The sequence below is a fragment of the Mobula hypostoma genome, chromosome X1 (genome assembly GCF_963921235.1).
Source record: "Mobula hypostoma chromosome X1, sMobHyp1.1, whole genome shotgun sequence".
Classification (NCBI taxonomy): Eukaryota; Metazoa; Chordata; class Chondrichthyes; order Myliobatiformes; family Myliobatidae; genus Mobula; species Mobula hypostoma.
In genome coordinates, this window is record NC_086128.1 from 36,125,428 (window position 1) to 36,148,502 (window position 23,075).

General features: G+C 39.9%; 1 protein-coding gene across 1 annotated transcript in view; it reads right to left on the reverse strand.

The window, feature by feature from the left end:
* Positions 1–22,666, reverse strand: part of LOC134340653 (caveolae-associated protein 1-like) — a 55,399-nt gene extending 32,733 nt beyond the window's left edge. The window contains exon 1 of the mRNA XM_063038109.1: positions 21,972–22,666. Within this exon, the coding sequence (XP_062894179.1) occupies positions 21,972–22,430 (459 nt within the window). The 5' untranslated portion in view covers positions 22,431–22,666. The remainder of the gene's footprint in view (positions 1–21,971) is intronic.
* Positions 22,667–23,075: the final 409 nt, after the last annotated feature.

Sequence of the window (23,075 nt, forward strand, 5' to 3'; positions counted from 1 at the left end):
TGTGCTATATGCTTGCATATTTTATGGCAATTTTTTTTGCAGATGTGCATCTGTTTGTAAGTTTAAATTATTTTATGGGGAACTTTTCAAAGAATTTCAAAGGGCTACCTCTTTAACCTGCTCCATAGTATAACCTGCAGAATGAGCGGGCTCTCTTGCTATGAATAATTTCTTCCATCTTATTCACTGATAATTTAAAGATGAATTTTACATATGCTCAGTGGCCACTTTATTAGGTACCTCCTGCACCTAATAATGTGGTCACTGAGTATATGTTCATGATCTTCTGCTGCTGTAGATCAACCTCTTCACAGTTTGACATGTTGTGCATTCACACCACTATTGCAACGTGTGGATATTTGAGCTATTGTCAGCTTGAACCATTGTAGCCATTCTCCTCTGACCTCTGTCATAACAAGATGTTTTCACCCACAGAACAGCCACTCACTGGATGTTTTTTGTTTGTTGCACCATTCTCTGTAAACTCTAGAGATGGCTGTGGGTGAAAATCCCAGGAGATTAGCTGTTTCTGAGATACTCAAACCACCCCTGCCTGGCGCCAGCAATCATTCCATGGTCAAAGTCACTTAGAGCACATCTCTCCCCCATTCTGATGTTTAGTCTGAATAACAACTGAACCTCTTGAGCATGTCTACATGGTTTTATTCATTGAGTTGCTGCCGCATGATCAGCTGATTAGATATTTGCATTAACATGCAGGTGTACAAGTGCACCGAATAAAGTGGCCACTGGGTATTCACAAACTCTTTCTGTGCTCACAACTTGCATTCTGATCCATTTTTGCATTGTCAGAGAATCTGACCATAGTACACTCAACACTTTTTTGTAAGTCAGCAATATAACATAAGTAGCTGAAGCCAAAGCAATGATCCCTATAAATTACAGCTTGGCAACCTGAAAGTGATCTGTTTATTCTGACTCTCTATTTTCTGTTGTTTGGCTAATCCTCTAACCATGCTACTATCCTAGCAACAGTGCCATGAGCTCTTGTACACTCAAACACTATAATCAAACATATACAAGAACCATCAAGTATTCCCAAGTTCAAAGTCAAGCAAATGCATTTATTATCAGAAAGGGTTGGACAATATTTGTCCATTTCTTAGCTTATCAATCCATCTTATAATATATTGGCCAATTCAAAGGATGAACAATGTTGGAGCAGTTCCTGAATTTTATCCTTGCTCTACAGAGGAAGTGCAAGGAGGGTGTAGATAGCTTCTCTAATGCCTTTACTCTCTGTGCAACCTGAAACCAGATGAGTGGAGAAAACTGGATATGGTCCACAAAAAGCACATCTCAGGAGTCTTTTAAAAAGAATTTTAAAAAAACAACTGTAAGCCACAGAAATAGTATAAACTGAAGAATCTACAGATAATATGTCACAACCACGAATTCAGCAATTGCGCTCGTGAATACGCATATGTCAGCTAATTATTATTTCAGTGTGATAGTACTTAACTCCTTTCTTTTCGTCGTAGTGTTTGTCGAGACTTGAACAAAGCACAGCAATGCTTCACTGTCTGCTTGCATATGGCCTTGCCTGAGAAATTGGTCTGTCAAGTCAACTGACTCTGAAGACTAGCAGTATTCATTTTATATTTAGCTATTCTTTTCAGCCACAGTGTTGGCTTCATTTTTCATCTCAGAGTTTTAGATAACAGCCTTGTTTGGCCTAGTGTTTATGGTCTTCTTTTCCCTCTAACTTTGTTCGCATTAAAGTCTGTGAACTATCGACCCACTTCAGTTTTTCTCGCTCCTCACTTGGGCCGTATCTAAACGTAGTGACAGCATGACATTAGCTGCTGTGTGAAATCATTGACATATAATATATAAAGCTTCAAGCTATTGTACTCTATGTATTTTGTACACATCTTTAAACCTTAACTGTAAACCTCATTCTTTGCAAGCCATTCTTTAACTTTAATTATTACTTGCTCTTTAATTTTCAATGTTTTTAGACACAACTCACCCTGACAACCATTCTGAATATGCAATACTGCGTCTAAGTTGCTTTCTTTCTCTGAGTTTCTATCACCCATGCTAACTTCATTGATTCAGCCTTCCCTTTAGATTGTCCCAACTCCACCCTGTTTGTTTACTACAAGACCATGAATTTTCTGCTGTCTAATACAACAAAGATGTTTGATGGAGGTAAAGGTTTAAATTTATCAGCATTCTACTCATTATGAACAATTGTCTCCCCTGCTGCACCAAAGCCAATTTGTATTGTTTGCAAGAGTTTTCACTTCAGTCAATTTATCATACAGCAAAGGTCCAGAAGTAAAGTGTACGACTATAAAATCAAATATTGCAAGCTTTCCTTTCCAGCTTTTAGCATGTTTGTAAAGTTCAGGACTGACACCGGATAGTTAATATGGGAATGGTGGTGGTAGTGGCCCTCAGTTGGTCGAGGTCAACCATGAACGTTGCGTAATAGCTGTCAAATTCAATACGCAAACCAGGGCAGTACGATATGGAGAGCAAGCTGTGGCCCATGCAGCAGGCTTCCTGGCTCCGCACAGCTGGTGAATCCAAAGGAACGGCAGAGACTGATACAGTTCGGCACCAGTGGTGTCGCAGGAGTTGCCAGCCAGCAATTAACTCAGTGTAGGACTGCTTTAGGAAGCCCAGCTTTGGATTTTTCCTCGGGGTTTACGCCCAAAGCCTTCCCCATGAGTGGGTATAGTTGCAAGGCAGCAGAGATTTGAGAATGGTTTTCCTTCTCCTCAGTGAGCTGCCAACCACGGCTGATGAGCCCCATCTGCCCGAAATACGGGGGTGGGGGGAGCTAGGCTGGGAAAAACTTCTGTATGCACTTCAGATTTTAGGTATTCTATGCTGGATCACTCAAGGGTATCTGGCTTCCTTGGAATCTGCAATAACTAGTTTCAAAGAGATACAGGATCACAAACATGGCTTCATTAGAAGAGTTGGACTCAGCAAAACCACGCGTTCATCAGAAGACAATGAATCATCAAGATCAATCTCAGACCAAATAATATCTGCTTCATAATAATAAAGCAGATTAAGGCATCTTTGATAATCCATCTGCTCTAATTGCATGGAAGCTACTATTCTCCTATTTTTGTCCTAAAATAAACGTCATTTTATTTGACACAATATATTGCTTTCATTTGCATCGTGGAAAAACATCTCATGATGGGAAGAAATAATTTTGTCAATTTGGCCTGCTTCTTTAAAAGCAATCACATGCAAGGGCACTAGATTTATGGTAAATATACTTAAAATTGTTCATTGTTGGAGATGAGTCATCCTGTACAATAACCATCAATTTTCCTAAACAGGTTAATGTATGCCTACTAGATCCTGGTGAGATGCCAGCATGTTTTTGCTTAACTGGCTGCTCCTACTTGTGGAAGTGGTTAATGCAGCGACAGAGAATAGTATAATTTGCCTGATAGCTTACTGGAATGCTTGAAGTCTATTTCTGTGTAGTCATGTAATGAGTGCAGTCGTGAAGGATACCTACGGTAAGTGGCAGAGTGTGGAAGGAACGGCTAGAGTTTACTGTCATGCATGTGGTATTTTGTTCTGAGAGCAGACAACTCCAGGAAAGATTGCAAATGATTTGTTCTGGGAAGAAGCACATTGTGTGTTCCTGTTAATACTTTAATTACTTTTAAAATAAATTAAATGATCTTTCCGAAATGCCATAATTAGTTGCTTATCTTGATAGGAGTGTGATATTCACAGAAAATATAAGATAAGGGAGTTTACAAGTAGCAGAGAGCATGCACAGTAGGATTTTAGGGAATCAAAGTTAGGAGGCAGAGGGAAAAGGGTGAGGGAGAGATTATGAGCCTCAGTCTGACCTAAAATGCTATGTGTATTGCTATGTTGAACCTAGGCTGTTTAGATCAGTATTGTCAAAGATTTCACCCTGCAGCCAAGAAATTAAGTCGAGCTACATTCATTTTTGGATGCTAAATCTCTAATAACCAGCCCCCCCATGGCCAGTACATTGTTATACTGGTAAAATCAAAATATACTGTACCACTAATAGTGCCCACATCTTAATTTGGCCTCATGTTTTTTGCACATGCTATATCTGTGATGTCTTCCACTTTTAATTAGCTCACTGACACTCAGTAGGTAGCTTCAGTGAGTGGTCAAAACTTTGGCAGATGAAGAACATATGAGGAGTGGAACACACTCACACACAGAACAGTAGGAAGAATAGAAAAGTAAATATTGCTTAAATAGAAAAGGATCTACAGAATGCTGTCACAGAGATGGTTCTCATGCAGGGAACACTGAGAGTCAGCATGCAGGTATAACAGGTAATCAGAAATGCAAGTGGAATTTTGCAAACCCCTTACAATTGTAGGGGCATCGGGTGATACATCTGCTTACAAATTTGGTCACTTTATTTCATGGGGAATATAGGTGCATTAGATGATATTCATTAAAAGTCCATGAGTTGATTTCTAGGATGCAAGGCTTGCCCAGTGAAGAATGCTTCAGTAGATTTGTACTCATTGGCATTTAAAAGAGTGTGAAGTGATCTCATTAAGCATGCAAGATGTTGATGGGGCTTAACAGGGTAGATGATGAAGAATATTTCTCCTCATAGGGGAATCTGGATCTTTGGAGTACCTCAGAGTACTTAAGATAGAGCTGAGGAGGAACTTCTTCTTTTTGTGGGTTGTGAATATTCAGAACTCTCTACTGAAGAGAGCTGTGGAGGCTGAATCATTGAATATATCAAGGCTGAGATTGCCAGATTCTTAGTTCGTAGGGTAGTTGAGGGGTAGCAGGGAAGCGGATCTGAGACCAAGGTCTTATTGAATGTGAAACTAGGCTCAGGGTCCAGAGGAACTGGCCCCATTGCTTGATGCTTAGGCTCTTGACCAAAGCTTGCAAGACAATCATTTCCTAATTTAAACATCTTCTTAATTCCAAGAATGTTCCATATAAAATCAATTCTAATAAGATTTTACAATTTCTGATTTGCATATCATAAACTTTCTCATCTTATCCTGCTGCTGAGTACAGCAGGGCAGGGCAAAACTACCATACAAACTAGACTTGAGCATGTGGACCCCACAGAGGAATGAAGGGGTTCCAAGGTTCGTAACAAGAGTCAGGTTCTGTTCTGCAACCCACTGAAACACAATATAAAATGGTTTGCTTCCATTGAGAAGCCTGCATTTATTTGGGGGGGGGGGAATTGATTTTTTTTTGAATGTTCACTTGCAATGATCAAAATTTGAAAGTCGCTTTAAATTCCCCTTGTCTCTTGTTTGTTGTCTCTCTTACAGGGGTCATGCTGATAGGCTAGTGCAAATGCTTTTCTGACAACTGAAATTTTATTTTAGTCTGGCTGAACTAAAGCTCGATTTTACATCTGGGGTGAACCACGTATTCTGTGCAGTGCAAAGGCTCCAAAGGCCAGCTGCAAAAGGACGGTTGCCCATGGGGCTAGCGACCCCACCCCATAAAAACCCAGAGCTACAGAAATTCCGAAAGAAGCACCAAAGGCCTCATCCATGGGAGAAGAAGATTATAAGATGGGCTACACCTGGGGACAACTTAAAGGACTGGCCCAGGACAAAGGACTCTGGCAAGCTGCTGACAGTGGTCTATGCCACAGTAGGGCTGAAGGCTTAAACTAAGCTCTGAACAGAGGTTTCTAGGTATTCTATCTGGATACACAGCCTGTTTATAAGGATAAAAAGTCTTGCATTTCTACTGCACTCTCCACTTCAGTTTCAATACGTCCAAAATCTCTGTCATTGAAGGATATTTGAAGTGTAATCACTGTTGGGATATATGAATTATTGTAATTAACTACCATGACTACCAGATAACCTGATTCAGTGGTGTTAATTGTGAGAGAAATATTGCCTGTCAAAGAAATTGCTCCCCTGTTTCTTTTTTGAGATTATGGAATCTATTCAATGATCAATAATCAGGGATTAACTTTATTCGTCATATACAATTACATATATTAGGAATTTGCTGTGGTGTATTGGTCAGGGTGAGACATGCAACAAAAAACAACAACATTCCACAACTATAAAGAATAAGAAAAATAAAAAATGAATTATATATAATTAAAAGCTATCAAAGTTAGAGGTTAAAGTACGGATATGGAAATAATCTCCACCTGAAAAAATACGTGTAGCTTTGATTGATGTCTCATTGAAAGGACAAGATCATTTCAATGCCATATCAACCTTTGTACTTAGGTCTCTGGAGTTGAATGTAACTGGAAAATTCTGATTCAGGATTGATAGTGCTGTCAACTGAGCTGGACCCTGACCCCAACAAACCTACAAATTTGATATTGGGACACACCTGTGGAAAATCACAAAGATTCTCTCAAGCACAGCTTGAGATCCTCCAGATAAAGTTCACCCCTGGCTTCCACATGATCCTGCATTTCAAAGATAAACTAAGCAGCCACAAAGAAACAAAGTACAAACCCTTTATTTAATGAGCAAGAATGAAAGGGTACATTCCTTAAAAGAACAATATCAGGAACAGGCAAGTGTTTTGTTGGAAAATACAAGTTACTTCAGAGAGGAATTGATTGTTTTAGCTTTTAATCAGCCTGTTTTTTTTCCACAGCTTGTAACAGGAGCTGTGCCACAGTGTTATGGCGACCAACTGAAAACTCTCAGAATAGGAAACAACACTGCACGCAGGGGCCTGTTCGCTGACTGGTCTGTGAGGTCCCCTGTTGCTCATTGTTTTACTAACAACAATGGAAATTGGGTGTGAGTCTGAACACTTCCTTTTCAGAAAATGTGGTGCTAAGTGCCCGAATATTTTGCACAGTTACATTTACACGTTCACTTTCAAAATTGCTTTCCCCCACTAATACTTCTGTCTTTGATCACTGAAATAAACGGGATGCAAATTCCTGTTGATATTAATTTTCACATGAGCAGCAAATACCATCTGTCAGACCCCAATGAATCACTTGAGCCTGAGCCAGGCTACAAATAGACTGCTCTTGGATGGGATCTGCAGCTGTAAGTGAGTCTATGCAAAGGACTGGCCCTGGGATTTATTAGTCATGCACATTTCCACTAGGGAGGGAGGGCCTGGTGAATAATAGAGGACAAATCTGGAACGCAAGAGCTGGACCGTGGCTTTGCTTATTGAACCAGAGGAAATATTTGTTGGAACTGGAGTCTGTTAATGGGTTGTTGCACCATATCCAAAGAAAATAGAAGAGTAGGATTTTCTAATTTTCTCAGGCATTACCCCAAAAAAACCATGTCAAGTGTGAAGTCTAACTGTTTGCTAGAATAGTTGTCTCATGTCTGTAAAGGAGAGGAAAGGAAGAAACTATTCTGCTATGCCGTGATTGAAAAATACACTTTGAGACACTGCACAGAGATTGGCTATTGATGAAAATCGGCTAGATGATTTTGAGATAAACACTGCATATGGGTGAGGAACAGCATCCAGATAATCAATGCAAGCAATAGATGTAGTGTGGAGAGCATTCTGACAGGCTGCATCACTGTCTGGTATTGGTCAGGGGGAGGGGGACTACTGCACAGGACTGAAAGAAGCTGCAGAGGGGTGTAAATCTAGTCAGCTCCATCTTGGGTACTAGCCTACAAAGTACCCAGGACATCTTCAAGGAGCAGTGTCTCAAAAAGGCAGCGTCCATTATTATGAACCTCCAGCACCCAGGGCATGCCCTTTTCTCACTGTTACCATCAGATAGGAGGTACAGAAGCCTGAAGGCACACACTCAGTGACTCAGGAACAGCTTCTTCCCCTCTGCCATCCGATTCCTAAATGGACATTGAACCCGTGAACACTACCTCACTTTTTAAATATATATTATTTCTATTTTTGCACGTTTTAAAAATCTATTCAATATATGCATATTGTAATCAATTATTTATTTATTTCTTCTTCTTCTTCTTCTTCTATATTTATGTATTGCATTGAACTGCTGCTGCTAAGTTAACAAATTTCACGACAACGCCAGTGATTCTGAAAGGTGTGAGCATTGGGGAATATTATGGCTGGCTCTAGAATGATTGGGAGGAAATGATTTACAGTATTTTAGAATGATTGAGGACAGGACCGGGTATGGATGTTAGACCTATACCTTCATGAATATCCCCACGTCTGCATCTTTTAGAGGAATGACCAAGCTCAGAAACCAGTTAATATCTACTACTTTTATAATTACGGTAAAATATGACTTTATTTACTTATTGAGATACAGCGCGAAGTAGGCCCTTACTGCCCTTCAAGCTATCCTCCCAGCAACTCCTGATTTAATCCAAGCCTAATCGAAAGACAATTTGTAATGACCAATTAACCTACCAACTGTTACGTCTTTGTACTGTACTTTGTACCTGGAGGAAACCCACGTGGTCACATGGAGAACAAAGTCATTACAGGCAGCAGTCGGAGTTGAACCTGGGTCGCTGGTACTGTAAAGCATCGTGCTTACCACTAAGCTACTGTAAAACCTCTGACTCGGTGGCAGGAAACTGTTGATATAAACCTGTATGCGTGAATAAGAGCTCACTACTATATTCTTACTCAACCACAGGTTCCCTAAAGAGCTAACTGCAGTGTGCTTCCCTTTGAACCAGTGCTCAGTGTGTGGTTTTCAAGTATGGTGCTAGTGTTTTCCTCCAACCTAAGGGGGTTATGGTCGAGACCAGAAAGAAACTTAATATGGAACTGAAAGTGGAGGCAGATACGGGATGGTCTCTTACTTGAGAAATGGCAAGAGGTGGCTAAACAGGTTGGCCTTCAAAATCCTGAGGTAAATGTACTAGAAGGATTGCCACAGACTGTATCCACATAATTGAGTGGATGAACCATATCTTCTACTTCTTGAAAGTTTAAAGTAAATTTATTATTGAAGAATCTATAATGTATGTCACCATATACAACCCTGAGATTCACTTTCTTGTGGGCAATCACAGGAAATACAAGAAGCGTAACAGAATTTTTCTGGGGGAATTAGGAATGGGCAATAAATGCTCACCTTGTCAATAATGCCAGCATGCCATGTACAAATAGATAATAAAATTATAATCTGTTTATTTGCCTAAATGATAATCTGTTAGTAGTCAATGCTAGATGAATGTTAGCTGGACACTGTTTGGAAAAGTAACATCAACCTAAGAGGCAGATATGGCCTATGTCATCTGAAGGATGAAATCTTCAATAGTGCAGCAGCTGTCCAGTCTCTGTTTGTTATGTTAAACACTTCAATTATAATATAAATATATTTGTGAACCCAGGATTACAGGAACAATGACGACAGCTATCAAGTCTTGAGTCAATTGGTTATCACAAACTGAAGAATCACGAGAACATTTGAACTACCTTGTGAAGAAGTCTTAAAGGGGGGTTTATGATCCAAAACCAGGATCTGATGCTTGAACCAGAGGGGATGACTTCACAAAACTTGACTTGCCCCATCACTGAACTGTTCCCTCAACCATAGACTCACTTTCAAGAACTCTTCATCTCATGTTCTCTATATTTATTAATTACTTATTTACTATTATTATTACTTTTTCACTTTGTTTTTGTATTTGCACAGTTTGTTTTTTTTTGCACATTGCTTGTTGTCCATCCCTTTGGGTGTGGTCTTTCATTGATTCTATTGTGTTTTGCTTGTGTCTCAACCTGGCTGGATCATTTCACCGGAATGGGAATCTTCCAACTGTTTATTGACTGTTCGTTTCCACGGATGCTGCCCAACCTGCTGAGTTCCTCCAGCGTGTTGTGCGTGTTTACTACTCCCTTAGTATGTTTAGACCTCCAGAGGGGACTTGAGATAGTAAAACACTGATCCACCTAAGTAGAACATATAAGATTTAACTTTGGAATGGCTGAAGACAACAAATACATTATCAGGGGCAACCCACAAAAAGCTAAAGGAACTGAAAGTGTTAGATAGCATCTGCTGAGGTAAATGGACAGTTGATGTTTCAGACTGAGATCCTTCACCTGGTTTGAAAAATGGAGAGGAGGTAACCCATATAAAGGGAGGAGAGAAAGGTTGGATCAACAGCTGGCACGTGATGGGTAGATCCAGGTGATAGGAGGAGGGGTAGATATGCAGAAGCAGTAAGGGGAGAGTGGGAAGTCATCAGAAGCTGGGAGGTGATTGATAGGGATGGAAGTGACAAAGAGCTGAAGATGATGGAGTCTGATACGAGAGGAAGGTGAAGCATTGAATAAAGGGAAGGAGGTGGGGAGGGGAACCAGTAGGGGGAGTGTGGGGGTGATAGGCAGATGGAAATGGTGAAGGAGAAGAAAGAGACGTGGCAACTGATGCCAGGGATTACATTATCAGCCTTGCTAGCTGATTCCTCTTTACCCTGGCATGTTTACACCAGTGCCCAAACCTAAGAGACAAGCATATAACCTACAAAATCCGTGATATAAAAACCCTAAATAAGCTGGCCTATATCAGTAAACAGATGAAGTAGTGGTTATGGAGTCAGACGGAATCTGGTGCTTCTGCATGGAATCTGCTGGCAGTTTACAATTGTGGGAGGCACAGTTTCTTGGCAGTTTGCATTGCTACTTCACCGCACCAGCAGTTCAGGTTCGAACCTGACCTCCAGTACTGTTCATATGGGGAGTTTCTACATTTTCCCTGTGACCAAATGGATTTCCCCGGGTGTCTGGTATCCTCCCACTTTCCAAAGGCATGCAAGTTGGTAAGTTAATAAATTACTTTAAAAATCCCCAAATGTGGGTGGATGATAGGAAAATCAGGATGAAGTGGTGGGAACGGTGGATTGATTATGGGCTACAGGGAAGTATGTGAAAAAAAGTTTGATGGAATTTATCTGAGAGCTGGCACGTACTTAATGGGCCAAGTGGCCTCATACATGGTAAGGAAACGAAGTTTTTTTTGAACCATAGAGGTTGATGACAAAGGCTGCGGTAACAATACTGGACTCTGTCCTACTTTGTTGTTGATTTTTCAATGCTATTTTGTAGTTGAAACCAGGTAAATGTTTAACAGTTTGCCATGACCTACAATGTTTAGATGGAAATCTGTGTACCGGCAAGTCAGTGAGTATAATACATCGGAATTTTTAAATGTGGCTCAGTGTTATGTTTGGATTATGCAGACTTTTATCTGGACAAGTCTGTACCAGTCTACAAACCCCACAAAAACAGAGATTTGATAGATGTCCTTATCTATGATATGAAAGAGGCTCCCTGAAGCCAAAAGAGAACTTAAAGGAGTGAGTTTGAATAAATTTTGTTCCTAAACTACCCAATTCTATAAACTCAGACAGGAAGAAAACAAGCTTACAAACCTGGAAATTGGCAATCTAAATAGAAATGGTGAAAGGAGAGGGGAGATCCATCAACATCTGGAAACAACACAGGACACGGCCAGCTCCTTCAATCAATAAGATCATGGCTAATCTACCTTCATTCCACTTTCCTGCCAGATCATCATAATGATTGGTTGTGATAGTGTCTAAAATAAATGAAGGAATGTGCTCTTTATTTTGAAATACAAGTAATTATAACAAAGAAAGGGGTACATCAGCTAGACAATGCATCTTTTCACTGGAGGTGGCTTCCTGTCGCCAACTTAAAACAGAACATTTCTTCAGCAACAAGAGAAAATCTATCTGCTCTTTTTTGATGTTCAAATGTCTCGACACCACCGAACTGTTCAACAACAATATCCTAATATTATAATTAACTAAAAATCAGGGCTCCTGCAGTGAGTGACTCACTTCCTGATATCCTCCCCAAACATTCCACCATCTACAAAGTACAAGTCAAGAGTAAAAACAGGAAATAATGGAATTACTAAGTAAGCCAGGCAGCACCCGTGGAGAGAGAGAGAAGTTAATGATTTAAGGTTGCTAGAACAGAAAAACAAGTTGTTTTTACTTTGTGGAGGGCAGCGGGGGTGGTTTGGGGCTGCATTGGGGAGATGGGTTGGAAAATAGGAGTATCTGTGATGGGATGAGACCGGGATTGCCATGGGGATAAGTAGTGGTTATTGGGTTATGGCAGTAGTCTGCAGGTGATAACAAAGACAAAAGGAGTACAACATGTTACACAATGCACAGCTGTCAGGCTGCACTAATGGTGTAAGAAAAATGAGCCAATATGTTATGTCACCCATCACTAAGTCTGCCACAAACTTCAACTTTTATTTTTATAAGGATTTCTATGCAGTAAAATGTTCACAGGAATGCAATTGAGTAAAATATAGCTCTGAAATAAGAACAACAAATGCTGGAAGCATTAACAGAGACCTGAAATGTTAACTCTTTTCCCACAGATGCTGCCTGACCTACTGAGTGTCTCTAGCATTTGCTGGTTTTATCTCATATTTCCAGCATTTGCTGTTTTCAACAGAAAATTTCAGAATGTGGCACTGAGCTACGTAACCAGAGGCTCAGATTTGTGGAACTCTTTAATGGAAAGAGCGATAGAGAGAAAATTCCAAACATCATGCACCAAGCAGCTGAAGGCCTTGGTATCAATATTGAACTGGAGGGTCAGAGATTGCAGAGGTTATTCACTGTTGTATTGCGATCCAGTGACTACTTGGGTCATGTATGTTTTTATTACACCTTGACTAATTCTAGATGTAGGATCCAGTTATGGAACGTCATTTTCTGTCTAGCATTAGCAATCCGGTCTGTGCCCGAGGTAAGAGAACAAGTATACATAGCAAACTTTGAAAAGTACAAGATGGAAATAAATCTTACAAAAAGAACCACATATCACTAACATGTTCCTAAATAAGTAATAGTTGTGTACTGCCTGACCCTGTTTGAATAAGTGCAAGCCTTAATTTTCAGCTTTGACAAACATTGTGTAACTGATTCCAGCTACTTGCTTGAAGACATGACTGGAAAAAGATAGGAGAAAGAAGAGATGGGAGTTCCTTTATGAATGGGTGACCTGAGGGGATTTTGACTTTATGTTGAAGGATGGTGAATTGACCAACTCAAACACACCATTAAGGTGAGCTAAGTGAACTCTATCTCAAAACTAGGCACACAACCATTTATTTAATCTTCAAACTGCCCATAAATTGGCACCAACTTCTCAAGCTTGCTCGACAGTCCAATGACTCTCTGGGAATTTCTGACTCAGTAATGACTAACGTTTTTGTGACTGCAGCCAAGCTACCATCGTAAAAACAAAAGTCACAAAATAAGAATGCATAGAGATGAATACAGCTTTGTAAATGCACTCACACAAAGACTATAGGTTCAAATTCTGGTGAGAAGGTAGAAGACACTTTCAGTGGATTTTTGTTGAGTATATTTTTTTCACAATCTGACTGCATGGAAACTTCACAAACAAGAAGCCTGAAACAATCTTGACATAAGGATTAAGTATTCGGAAATGCCTTGATTCTGACTATGATATCCAGCATGATGCTGCTTTATTAAGGATAAACCAATCTGACATGACATCTAATTTATTTTTTAAAATTAAAGTCTCCTGATAAATAACTGAATAAATCAGTTTATTGCATTGCGTCAGGCAGCAGACACCACTGCTTAGACGAGCTGGAAGAACGAACCAGTCCCAATACTTACTGCCCGGCTGTTATTGCAGTCTGCACCTCAGCTCCTGAAGAACATTCCATTCCCTTAATCTCTCCATAGAACGTGGTATATTTTATAATACTTGCAAGTTTCTGACATATTATCAAGTTGTAACATCTCCAGCATGAATTATTTTTGAAGTGCTTTTACTGTCGTTACGTAGGCAAAGCTTTCAACACAATAAAGAAATTGTTTTCTCCGAGCAATAAAATTATCAATAAATGTATGTCTCTGAAATTATGTATCTGTTTACATGTGTCTGTAAGTTAATGTGCTTCTGTGCGTCTGCTGCATAGTGTCTGTTCGCCTATCTATAAGATAGTGTCTTGTGTTCTTGTTGGGTCGCGTGTGAAGTTTTATGTGTCTGTTTGCTTATTTGTATTTTAGTGTATCCGTATCTGTTGAATTGAGTCTTTCTGTGCATCTGTTAGTTCATGTGTGTGTGAGAGAGCCTGTCTTTTGCATCTTGTGCATGTTCCTACTGGATGATATACTGTATGTCAATTGGATTGGGTGTATTTCTGTATATTTGTTGAATCTTCAGTATATAGCTAATGTGTGCTATTTTGCATTGTGCGTTTGTGTGTCTTTGTTTCTCTGTTAGCTCATTTTTTGGGACCCATGTACTTGTGCATGTCTGATGGATCATATGCGTTTGACATATCATCTGTATGACATATGTCACTTTACAGCTACACATTCCAGCAACTATGCAAAATCCCACAAATATCCAATCTGCCAGAGTAGTAACAACATCATATATTCTGTAGTTCAATAACCATATAAACACATACAGTATAGCCTAACAAACACAGAAAGTACTCAAATAAGTCAGTCTGACTTAAGCATTTACTACAATAAATACAAATGCAATCTTGCGCATACAGTATATATATATATATATATATATACATATATAAAATCAAACACACATACTAATCCATCCATAAAAGGAAAAGGTTAATTATAGTTGCATAACTTTCTTATGACTTGGTTTCCTAAGTTAGCTTTTAGCAATTAAGGATTGAAAAATCCTTGGACACTGAACTGAGGAGCTTGGTAACTTATTAATAGCATCTGCATAATAATGTGAAACAATTTAAAAGGATCAACACAGCAGATGTGCATAATGTTACCATCCTCTTCAGTATTGTCCGAGGGTCTTTATTGCAGATTAATCCAATGCCAAGCCTTGAGGTGACTGACCCTCTGAAATAAATCTATTATCTTGTTTTATTATAACCTAGCTGTTGAAAGGAAACCTCACTTATGGCCAAAATGACAGATGATATTTACAATTGAGGGAACCAAAGAAAATCTGTTCACTTCTGTGGGAAGCGAAGAAGTGGGTGCATCAATCAATATAGAGTACTGTGCAAAAGTCTTAGGCACATGTAAAAAAATCCTGTAAAGCAAAGATGCTTTCAAAAATAATGAAATGAAAAGTTTCTAAAAATCCACAAAATTACTATAAAGAGCAGTGAACAGTAAAAAACTAAAGCAAATCAATATTTGGTGTGACCACCCTTTGCCTTTAAATCTGCATCAATTCTCTTAGGTACATTGTCATGCAGTTGTATAAGAAAATCAGCTGACAGGTTGTTCCAAGCATCTTGGAGAACTTGCCACAGTTCTGCTTCTGTCCCTCCAGGTAATTCCAGACAACCTCAATAATGTTGAGATCAGGCCTATATGGAGGCCATACTATCTGAAACCATATAAAAAATCTGGGGTGCACAGTACTGTAACCCACCAGTCATCAAAACTCGCAAATGCTTCACTTGGTATGTAACTTAATATACATTTGGAATACTCAGTGATTGGGGGTTAAGAGTGAGGGCAGAAGGTTGAAATGAGCATGAATGAGTGAAATTCAGCTTTAGGGATAGAACAATATAAGTAGCAACTTGTTAGTTGTCTTTATGGGCCTTTTCATTATTTCATCTACATACTTTGCATTAACTTCAGTCAGAAAGAAAAATTATGGAGGTTTGTAATGATTGGTTGATCCAAGATCACAAGTCACATAACTACCAGCACTGAATTTCACTCTTTTTCTCATTCATTCGCTGTTTTATTGGTGAAACTGCATCATAGTTTTTTCGGTCTTCTTTTGCTGTCACTACCTTGCTTCCTCTCTAGCCATGGTATCCAGGTAACCGTCAAAAAACTACATCAGGCTGTTTGCAAACTGATATTGTCTGTGGCACCAATATTGCCACCTGTGAGATTGCCTACCATGACTCCTACAATACTTTGTCCTGTGCTTTCATTGTCCATGGTTGACTCTTCCTTCTCACTTTCTGCTGGCATCCCACAATCTACAATCTGCAAACCTCAGCTCACCTTCACCCAAGGCTTTGCTATAAAGGTCCTAATTTGTATTAGAACTGGTAAAATCATCAGCTTCCCCCAACAACATTAGCTCCCTTGAGCTTCCCAACCTGCACTACCCAGACCCCAACCCACTGAGCGCACTCACACTACAATGATTGACTGAGCAGAAAAAAAGGTCTTTGAGCATGTTGACCATGCTAAATTGCTTCAGTTATGCCCTGGACCCCTTTATATGATAGGATTTTACACTGGTAAGCCCTTGAAGATACTTTAGATGAGGAAGATTAACGTGCCATTCCAGGTACAGAAGACTTTCTCCGCCACTAAATATTTTAAACATTTTTCATGACAGAACCATGCATAGTGAGTAACCATGTACAGTCAAGTCAGATAGATTCTTGGAATATAGGCAAATCCAGGATCATACAGGGAAACTTGCGTTGATACTAAGGTGAACCCAACCATGATTTAATTGAATGGTGGAACAGTTCCAAGGGAGATTATGGCTTACTCCTGCTCATTGGTAGACTATGTGAAGGATGATTTTCTTTGGGGCTCTTCCAGCTGAGAGTGGGTGCTCACCATCCAAAAATGTAAATAATGGCAAGTCCAACTCCCTGCCCATGTGGGAGGACAATCCAAGAATACATCAGAGTGTGGCAACTCCTTGTGAGTTGACTTCAACACATCTCTTCGTAACATTTATTATAATCATTCTACTTCTAACTAATAACTAAATCCAGAGAATTTAAGAATAAATTGAAGCACCCTGTAACAGATTTAAAAAGTCAGCAATCCTAGTCCTGTATTTCTTACTTCCAGCATTCAGATTGACCTTTCTCTCCTGGTATTTCAGGTTTCCTTCAGCTTCTCCTCCTGAACCCTTCCTGAGGCACACCTTATCCCCCTCTTTCAGCCAGTAGCACCTTCAGTTGTGAGGTTCAAGTTTCCCTACTCTCTACCGTATCACACACTTTCCCTTTTCTCCTCCTTTCTGCCTCATTGTTTTTCTCGCCACATCTGCTGACTATTCCCAATAACTTTTGTTGCTAATTGTGAGCTTTAGAACAGGTTTGCAAAGGACACAACTTAGGGACATTTCTCATTGGTCAACTAGCTTTTACCATACCACACCAGCAAAGAACAGTTATCTCCCCGCAGGTCAGTCTTAGAGTTAAACAGATACAGTATACAGCACAGAAACTTTCAAAGCTCAGATTGCTCATTGCGATGCCTTTCTACGCTTGTCACATTTGCCCATATAAGGCCTGTGTCTCTCTACTTCTCTTCAATCCAGTACCTGTCCACATACTTTTCATATACTGTAATTGTATCTGCCTCTCCTCTTCCTCTGACAGCTCGTTCCATGCAATTACCACCCTCTGTGCAGAAATCCTAGCTCACAACTTTTGAGCTTGGACCAACCAATGCTTCTGAGCAATTGTTTTCAAAGGCATCCAGAATAAAGTGGGAAGAGTCCCGCATCTCAGATCACAGTAATGTGTCAGTTTGTTCTCTCAATTATTAGGGCAGACCAGAGGATATGAATGTATCTGACTCGGATAATCACCGGCTCCGTCACAAGGGACAGGCTCAGTCCTGATGTTCCATCTGCAAACACGACAAAGATAGTACTTGGAGTAAGCTGGGGACCTTCATAACCTCAGCAGTGCAAATGGTACAATAATTCTCTGCATGGTTCAGAAGCTGAGGCTTGTGATAACAAGCACATAAGAAATTGTAGGTGGAGACTGCAAAACAGCTTAGATCTATTCACCATTCAATAAAACATTGGTTGCTTATCTACCTCAGCTCCTACCCTTCACCATTATCTTTTGATACTTTTAGTCTCTGTAAGTTTATCACATTCAACTTGGTCAACAGTCACAGAAAATCCTGTGTGAAGGCAGCAACTCTCATTCTCTCTTCAAAGCATTGGGTGGATTGTTCAATGTGGCAAGAGAGGTTAATGAAAGAATTGTTAGATTGAAAGGCCATAGTAAACTGACTTTTAAGCGGAATGTTTTGGCATCTCTGCTGAAGGTGGGTGTCTGATTTAGGCCCTTGTTTTAAAGCTTGGCTCCAATCTTGCTGTTATGTCCAAACCCAGCACATTCTTTTCTCCATAGCAGTACATTAATCCCTTTTGTCTATAGTGACACAGAGGGAGCAAAGAAATCTGAAGCAAACTCCCACTCCCACTGAGCCTAAGTCCAAAAGATGAAAATCACTGCATGTTCAGCCCAATCTTTTTCTCTGGAACAGTGTGTTTTCTCCAATAAAATTTTGAAGTACTGCAGACTCTGCATCATCAGCAGTCATATAAAATAAAGCCATTGCTGAAATGGGGACTGGCTGTGTGCAAATTTCGGAAAAGAATCTCACATGTGTTTTTTATGGATTCTGACAAAGCTCCAGCAGCTCTTTTGAACTCTTTCAGTCCCAATAAGACTTTAAAAAAATCAAGCCAAAACCAAGTTTAACCAAGAACATATTATACAATAAATATTACTGATCATTAATATTACTGATTATTATGTATACTCTGCTATTTCTAAGCAAGGTGAGTGTAGATCATACAGGAAAGCTGAGGGTACAACTGAATAGGTACTGTTAAAATTGCTGTGCTCTAGGGTTGTGTGGGACTTTATAAGACTCTGGTGAGATTTGATGATGTGGAAGGAATTACATTACTGGATGTCAACTGAACATTCATCCCAACAATTCTGTGCTGTTGTTTGTTCCACAGAATCCTTTCCTATCTTAATTTATACTCCTGAACTTGCCTTTCTAGTTCTTTAGACTGGAGAGTAGCTGGACAACCGGAGCCTTCAGCATGTGTCAATATGCACCGGGTTAGGTTTAGGTTAGGTCCAGTCATCCCATATTGACCTGGTCCAGTATTTTATCCAGGTCATGATTAAATACTGAGTTTTACTGCATGTGCAGTCTGCTCTTCATCAGTTGCAGTGTATGTGTGACATAGAAAATGGGATTTTTTCCCCACTTTTTTGCAAATGCCTCTGAGTCAGATTGGCTGTGGAGAAGTTAAAACAGCGCTGGGCAGGGGTTAGATTTGGACTGACTGCTGTTAGAGCAGAGTGTGCAAGTTTTAATTTTATACCCAAACAGATCCCAATTTTCTGCCATATGATCTTATCTAGCTCATGTGGAAATCTATCTTCACTAATCATCACAAGTACTCCCCATGTTGCAGTCTCCACAGTTTTCTAAATTAAGGAGTGATTCTTGATTCTCTATTGACAATTATGTGATATCTACAACTCTGGGCTTTGGGCTCCCCTCATCAATGGAAGAGATCCTATCATCAAATAACAAAAGTAAGTGTATTGTTTTCAAGATTACGTAAAGTATAACTGTGAATAGGTACGTCCCCACTTGGCCTGTTAGGGGATAGTTGCAAATACCTACAAACTGTTAACAATTAGAAGTTATTTCCTGCAGTTGGTAATTTTTTCTGGCAGATGTTAATGAACTGCTGGTGTGTTCTCATAGGCTAATGTAACTGGTTTTTCTTTGTTGCTATCTGCATTGACACAAAACTTTGTATATGTGGCAACAAAAATGTGAAATTTTCACTTAGAAGCCACTTTATGAGGTACCTCCTGCACCTAATAAAGTGGCTATGAGTGTATGTTTGTGGTCTTCTGTTGTAGCCCATCCACTTCAAGGTTTGATGTGTTGTGCATTCAGAGATGCTCTTCTGCACACCACTGTTGTAATGTGTGGTTAGTTGAGTTACTGTCACCCTCCTGTCAGCTTGAACCAGTCTGGCCGTTATCCTCTGACCTCTCTCATTACAAGGCATTTTTGCCCACAGAACTGCCGCTCACTGGATGTTTTTTGCTCTTCTCTCCATTCTCTGTAAACTCTGGAGACTCTGTGTGAAAATCCCAAGAGATTAGCTGTTTCTGACATAGTCAAACCACCCTGTCCGGCACCAAAGTCAAAGTCACTTAGGTTACACTTCTTCCACATTTTGATGTTTGGTCTCAACCTCTTGACCATGTCTGCATGCTTTTATGGGTTAAGTTGTTGCCACATGAATGGCCGATTAGATATTTGCATTAACGAACGGGTACAGGTATTTGTCTCAGAGTTTGTCTTTATAAATCAAAAGTACAAATGCAAGGAAATCATCCAAGTTAAGCCAGCTCTTTCAAATCCCCTTTCCACTTGGTGATGGCATATTCTCAAACCCTTAATCTTACCTCTTCTGTTATTGTCGCATTAAGGTATCTTTCTGCAATACTTCAGTTTGCATCACTGTAGTTTGCGCCATTCTGCTTCGCACCCATCACTATCTCTATTGCTGCATTTATTATTACCATATATATATTGTTTACTTTGTGAGCTTCACACAAGCTAATAATCTGAAAAGTTAAAGTGTAGAAAGAAGTTGCCTGGCATATTCTAAGTTGTCTTATCCAATTGCATTCTCCTTTCCTTTCCGCCCTATCCACATAAGCATGCTGTTTCTTTTAAATGGTCTTTTTTTTTCTCCTTATGCTATGTCAAAAGCTGTTTGAATAAAGGAGTTATATTTGCTTACTTGTCCAATTTCTTCCATTTCCCTTCTCTGATATGTCTAAGTATATGTTCAGAGTTGAGGATTTATCAAAACACTGAAAACAAGCTTTTGCATTGCTGCATTTCAAAATATTTTGCCATTTTAAAAGATATTATTACTTTCTCTCTTAAACTTTGATGAAATTCCTGGTTTCTGAGCTTTCCTTCATAACTACAATCTTATATTTTTGATAGCAAGATAGTGAATCTTCACAGGTCATTCCCGGGCTCAGTTATCAGTCCTATCAGAGATGCGCACAGAACCACATACGATACTCTAACTGTGATCCAATAAATGCCTTGCACCAATTTAACAATCCTTTTCTTTCATAGTCTACACCCTCGCGAATAAATCCTACGGCCACACTCACTTTTATTTCCCTTAATTTTAATTTTAAAATTTTTGAATTCCATAAAAGTTAAAATTGAATTTCAGCTTGTTAAGTTTAGTTTGTTTGACTGCTTCTCAAAGGCTTTGGATGTTTTAAGGAATAAACCTGAGGAAATGTTTAACAAAACTACTTGAGTTGCACCTGAATTCCTTAATATTTTTATCCTTTTTTTTTGGGCCCCTCCCAGATCAAGTATTGCTGTCAGTTGCGGACAACTCCCACTCCCACTATCTGCCCTCTGCCACTCTCTAACTGAAGTTGTGCTGAACATGGACAAGTATTTCCCTTTTACTGATGTGCAGGAGCAAAACTCAACATAGAGGCTGTGAAATTTGATTCTTTTATCATTAATATTACATGTGATTTCTAGTCTGCATCAGATTGACCGAAAATATATTCCTAGCCAAGAAAAAATATTTGTAATATCCTTATTGCAGCACCAATTACTAACATGTAGGCAAGATAACTGTGCAGAAATAGATGTTTGAGGTATTTTGGAAAGAGTTCCCTCAGTATGCTATATTAGTGATGCTAAGTGAAGCAGCCACCTTAGAACACCTTTAGAGTTTCACTTTAATAAGATTGGAAATAATTGCTTCTAATACAGAGACAGACAATACCAGACAATATCTTCCAGTTTATAATTTGCTCACTGCTCTTTGCATCTTAAGTTGAATTGTCTGATGCGCAGTGAGGACCTGAGCTTTATTTGAGTGCAAACTGGAGTCTGGTTATACGCCGGGGAGGTCGCTGTGAAAATAGTTCAAGTAACTTGTTACACCAAAGAGGTTATCGATCAGCATTCCTCCCAGTACAGATACAGTTAGCTCTCACCCCAGATAACAAGCAATCCCACCCCATTCTTGTCTACTTCTGAATGAAGTTTACTGTGATTACTCTTTATTAACATTAAAACAGTAAGCCTCAGGTGAAAATAGACTCTTTGATGGCTAGATACATGCACGAACTCTCATCGCAAACCACCCCCCCCACACACACACACACACACACACACACACACACACACTCTTCAAATCAGCAAACATCTTACCTGATAAACCATTACTTTGAAGTTATTCCGTTTCAGTAGCACGGCCTCATTCGCTTCGAGTTTCTTGATCTGCGCTGCCTGCTTCTCCATGTTGTGCTTGATGGTCTTGACGTTGACACTGACTTTCCGAATCTTCTCCAGCATCTTGTTGACGCTGTTGCTGGAGGTTGCCTGCGACTTGGTGAGCTTGCTCAGCTCGTTCTGAATGGTGAAGACGGCGTTCTCCATCTCCAGATGCCGCTGCTCCAGCTGCTGTTGGCTGCTTTGGATCTGATCGACCATGCCCACCACTTTGTCCAGGAGAGTGAGCACCAGCACGCCATTGAACTGAGGGTCTGGCTTTGAGCTCTCCTTCTGCTTCTCTGGCTCCGGGACATCAGGGATGTTCTGCTCCCACTCCTGCTCTTGCTCCTGCTCCTGCTCCTGCTCCTGCTCTTCAGTCTGCATGATGTCTGCCATGGTTGCAAATATCAAACTAGGACTGAAAATACTGATTGAACCTAGGTTCACTGTGCTGGGATGGAAGCCAGTCCCGTGAAGAGAGAGAGAGAGAGAGAGAGAGAGAGAGAGAGAAAGGAGCCTGTACGTATGTGCTCTCACTCCAGTTACACAGCTGCTCAAGAAGTGTCCAAAAAAAAATCTGCAAGCTTAAAAGGACATCAGCTACTCCACCTAGCTGCACAGAGCGAGACTGCTGGAGTTCATGCCAGCCCCCTCCTTAAATTGTTTGAATAGTTGGGAGGGAGTTGAAGGCTTCCAATGCAAGCACAGGCAAATCTAACGAGGAATGCACACTGCCAACAAAGAAAAAATCCCAGACCTGAGATAGGAATGTTCAGAGAATTGGGCTCTACACTTTGCATGCAGACTCTGGAAATACTGCTGGATGAATCCGGCTTCGAAACAGACTGCTGCACAAACCAGCTACGCATGCCTACTCATACAAAGGGACAGCTGTAGTAAATTTACTAGTCTAAGCTATTTTGCTTTATAAAGAAAGGCAGTTTCTAGTACAGACAGTAAAATTCAGCAGCAGTTAACATCAATTTCCATACTTAGCAGAATGAGCACAAATCTGCATGTACAATAGATTCTCACTATTAT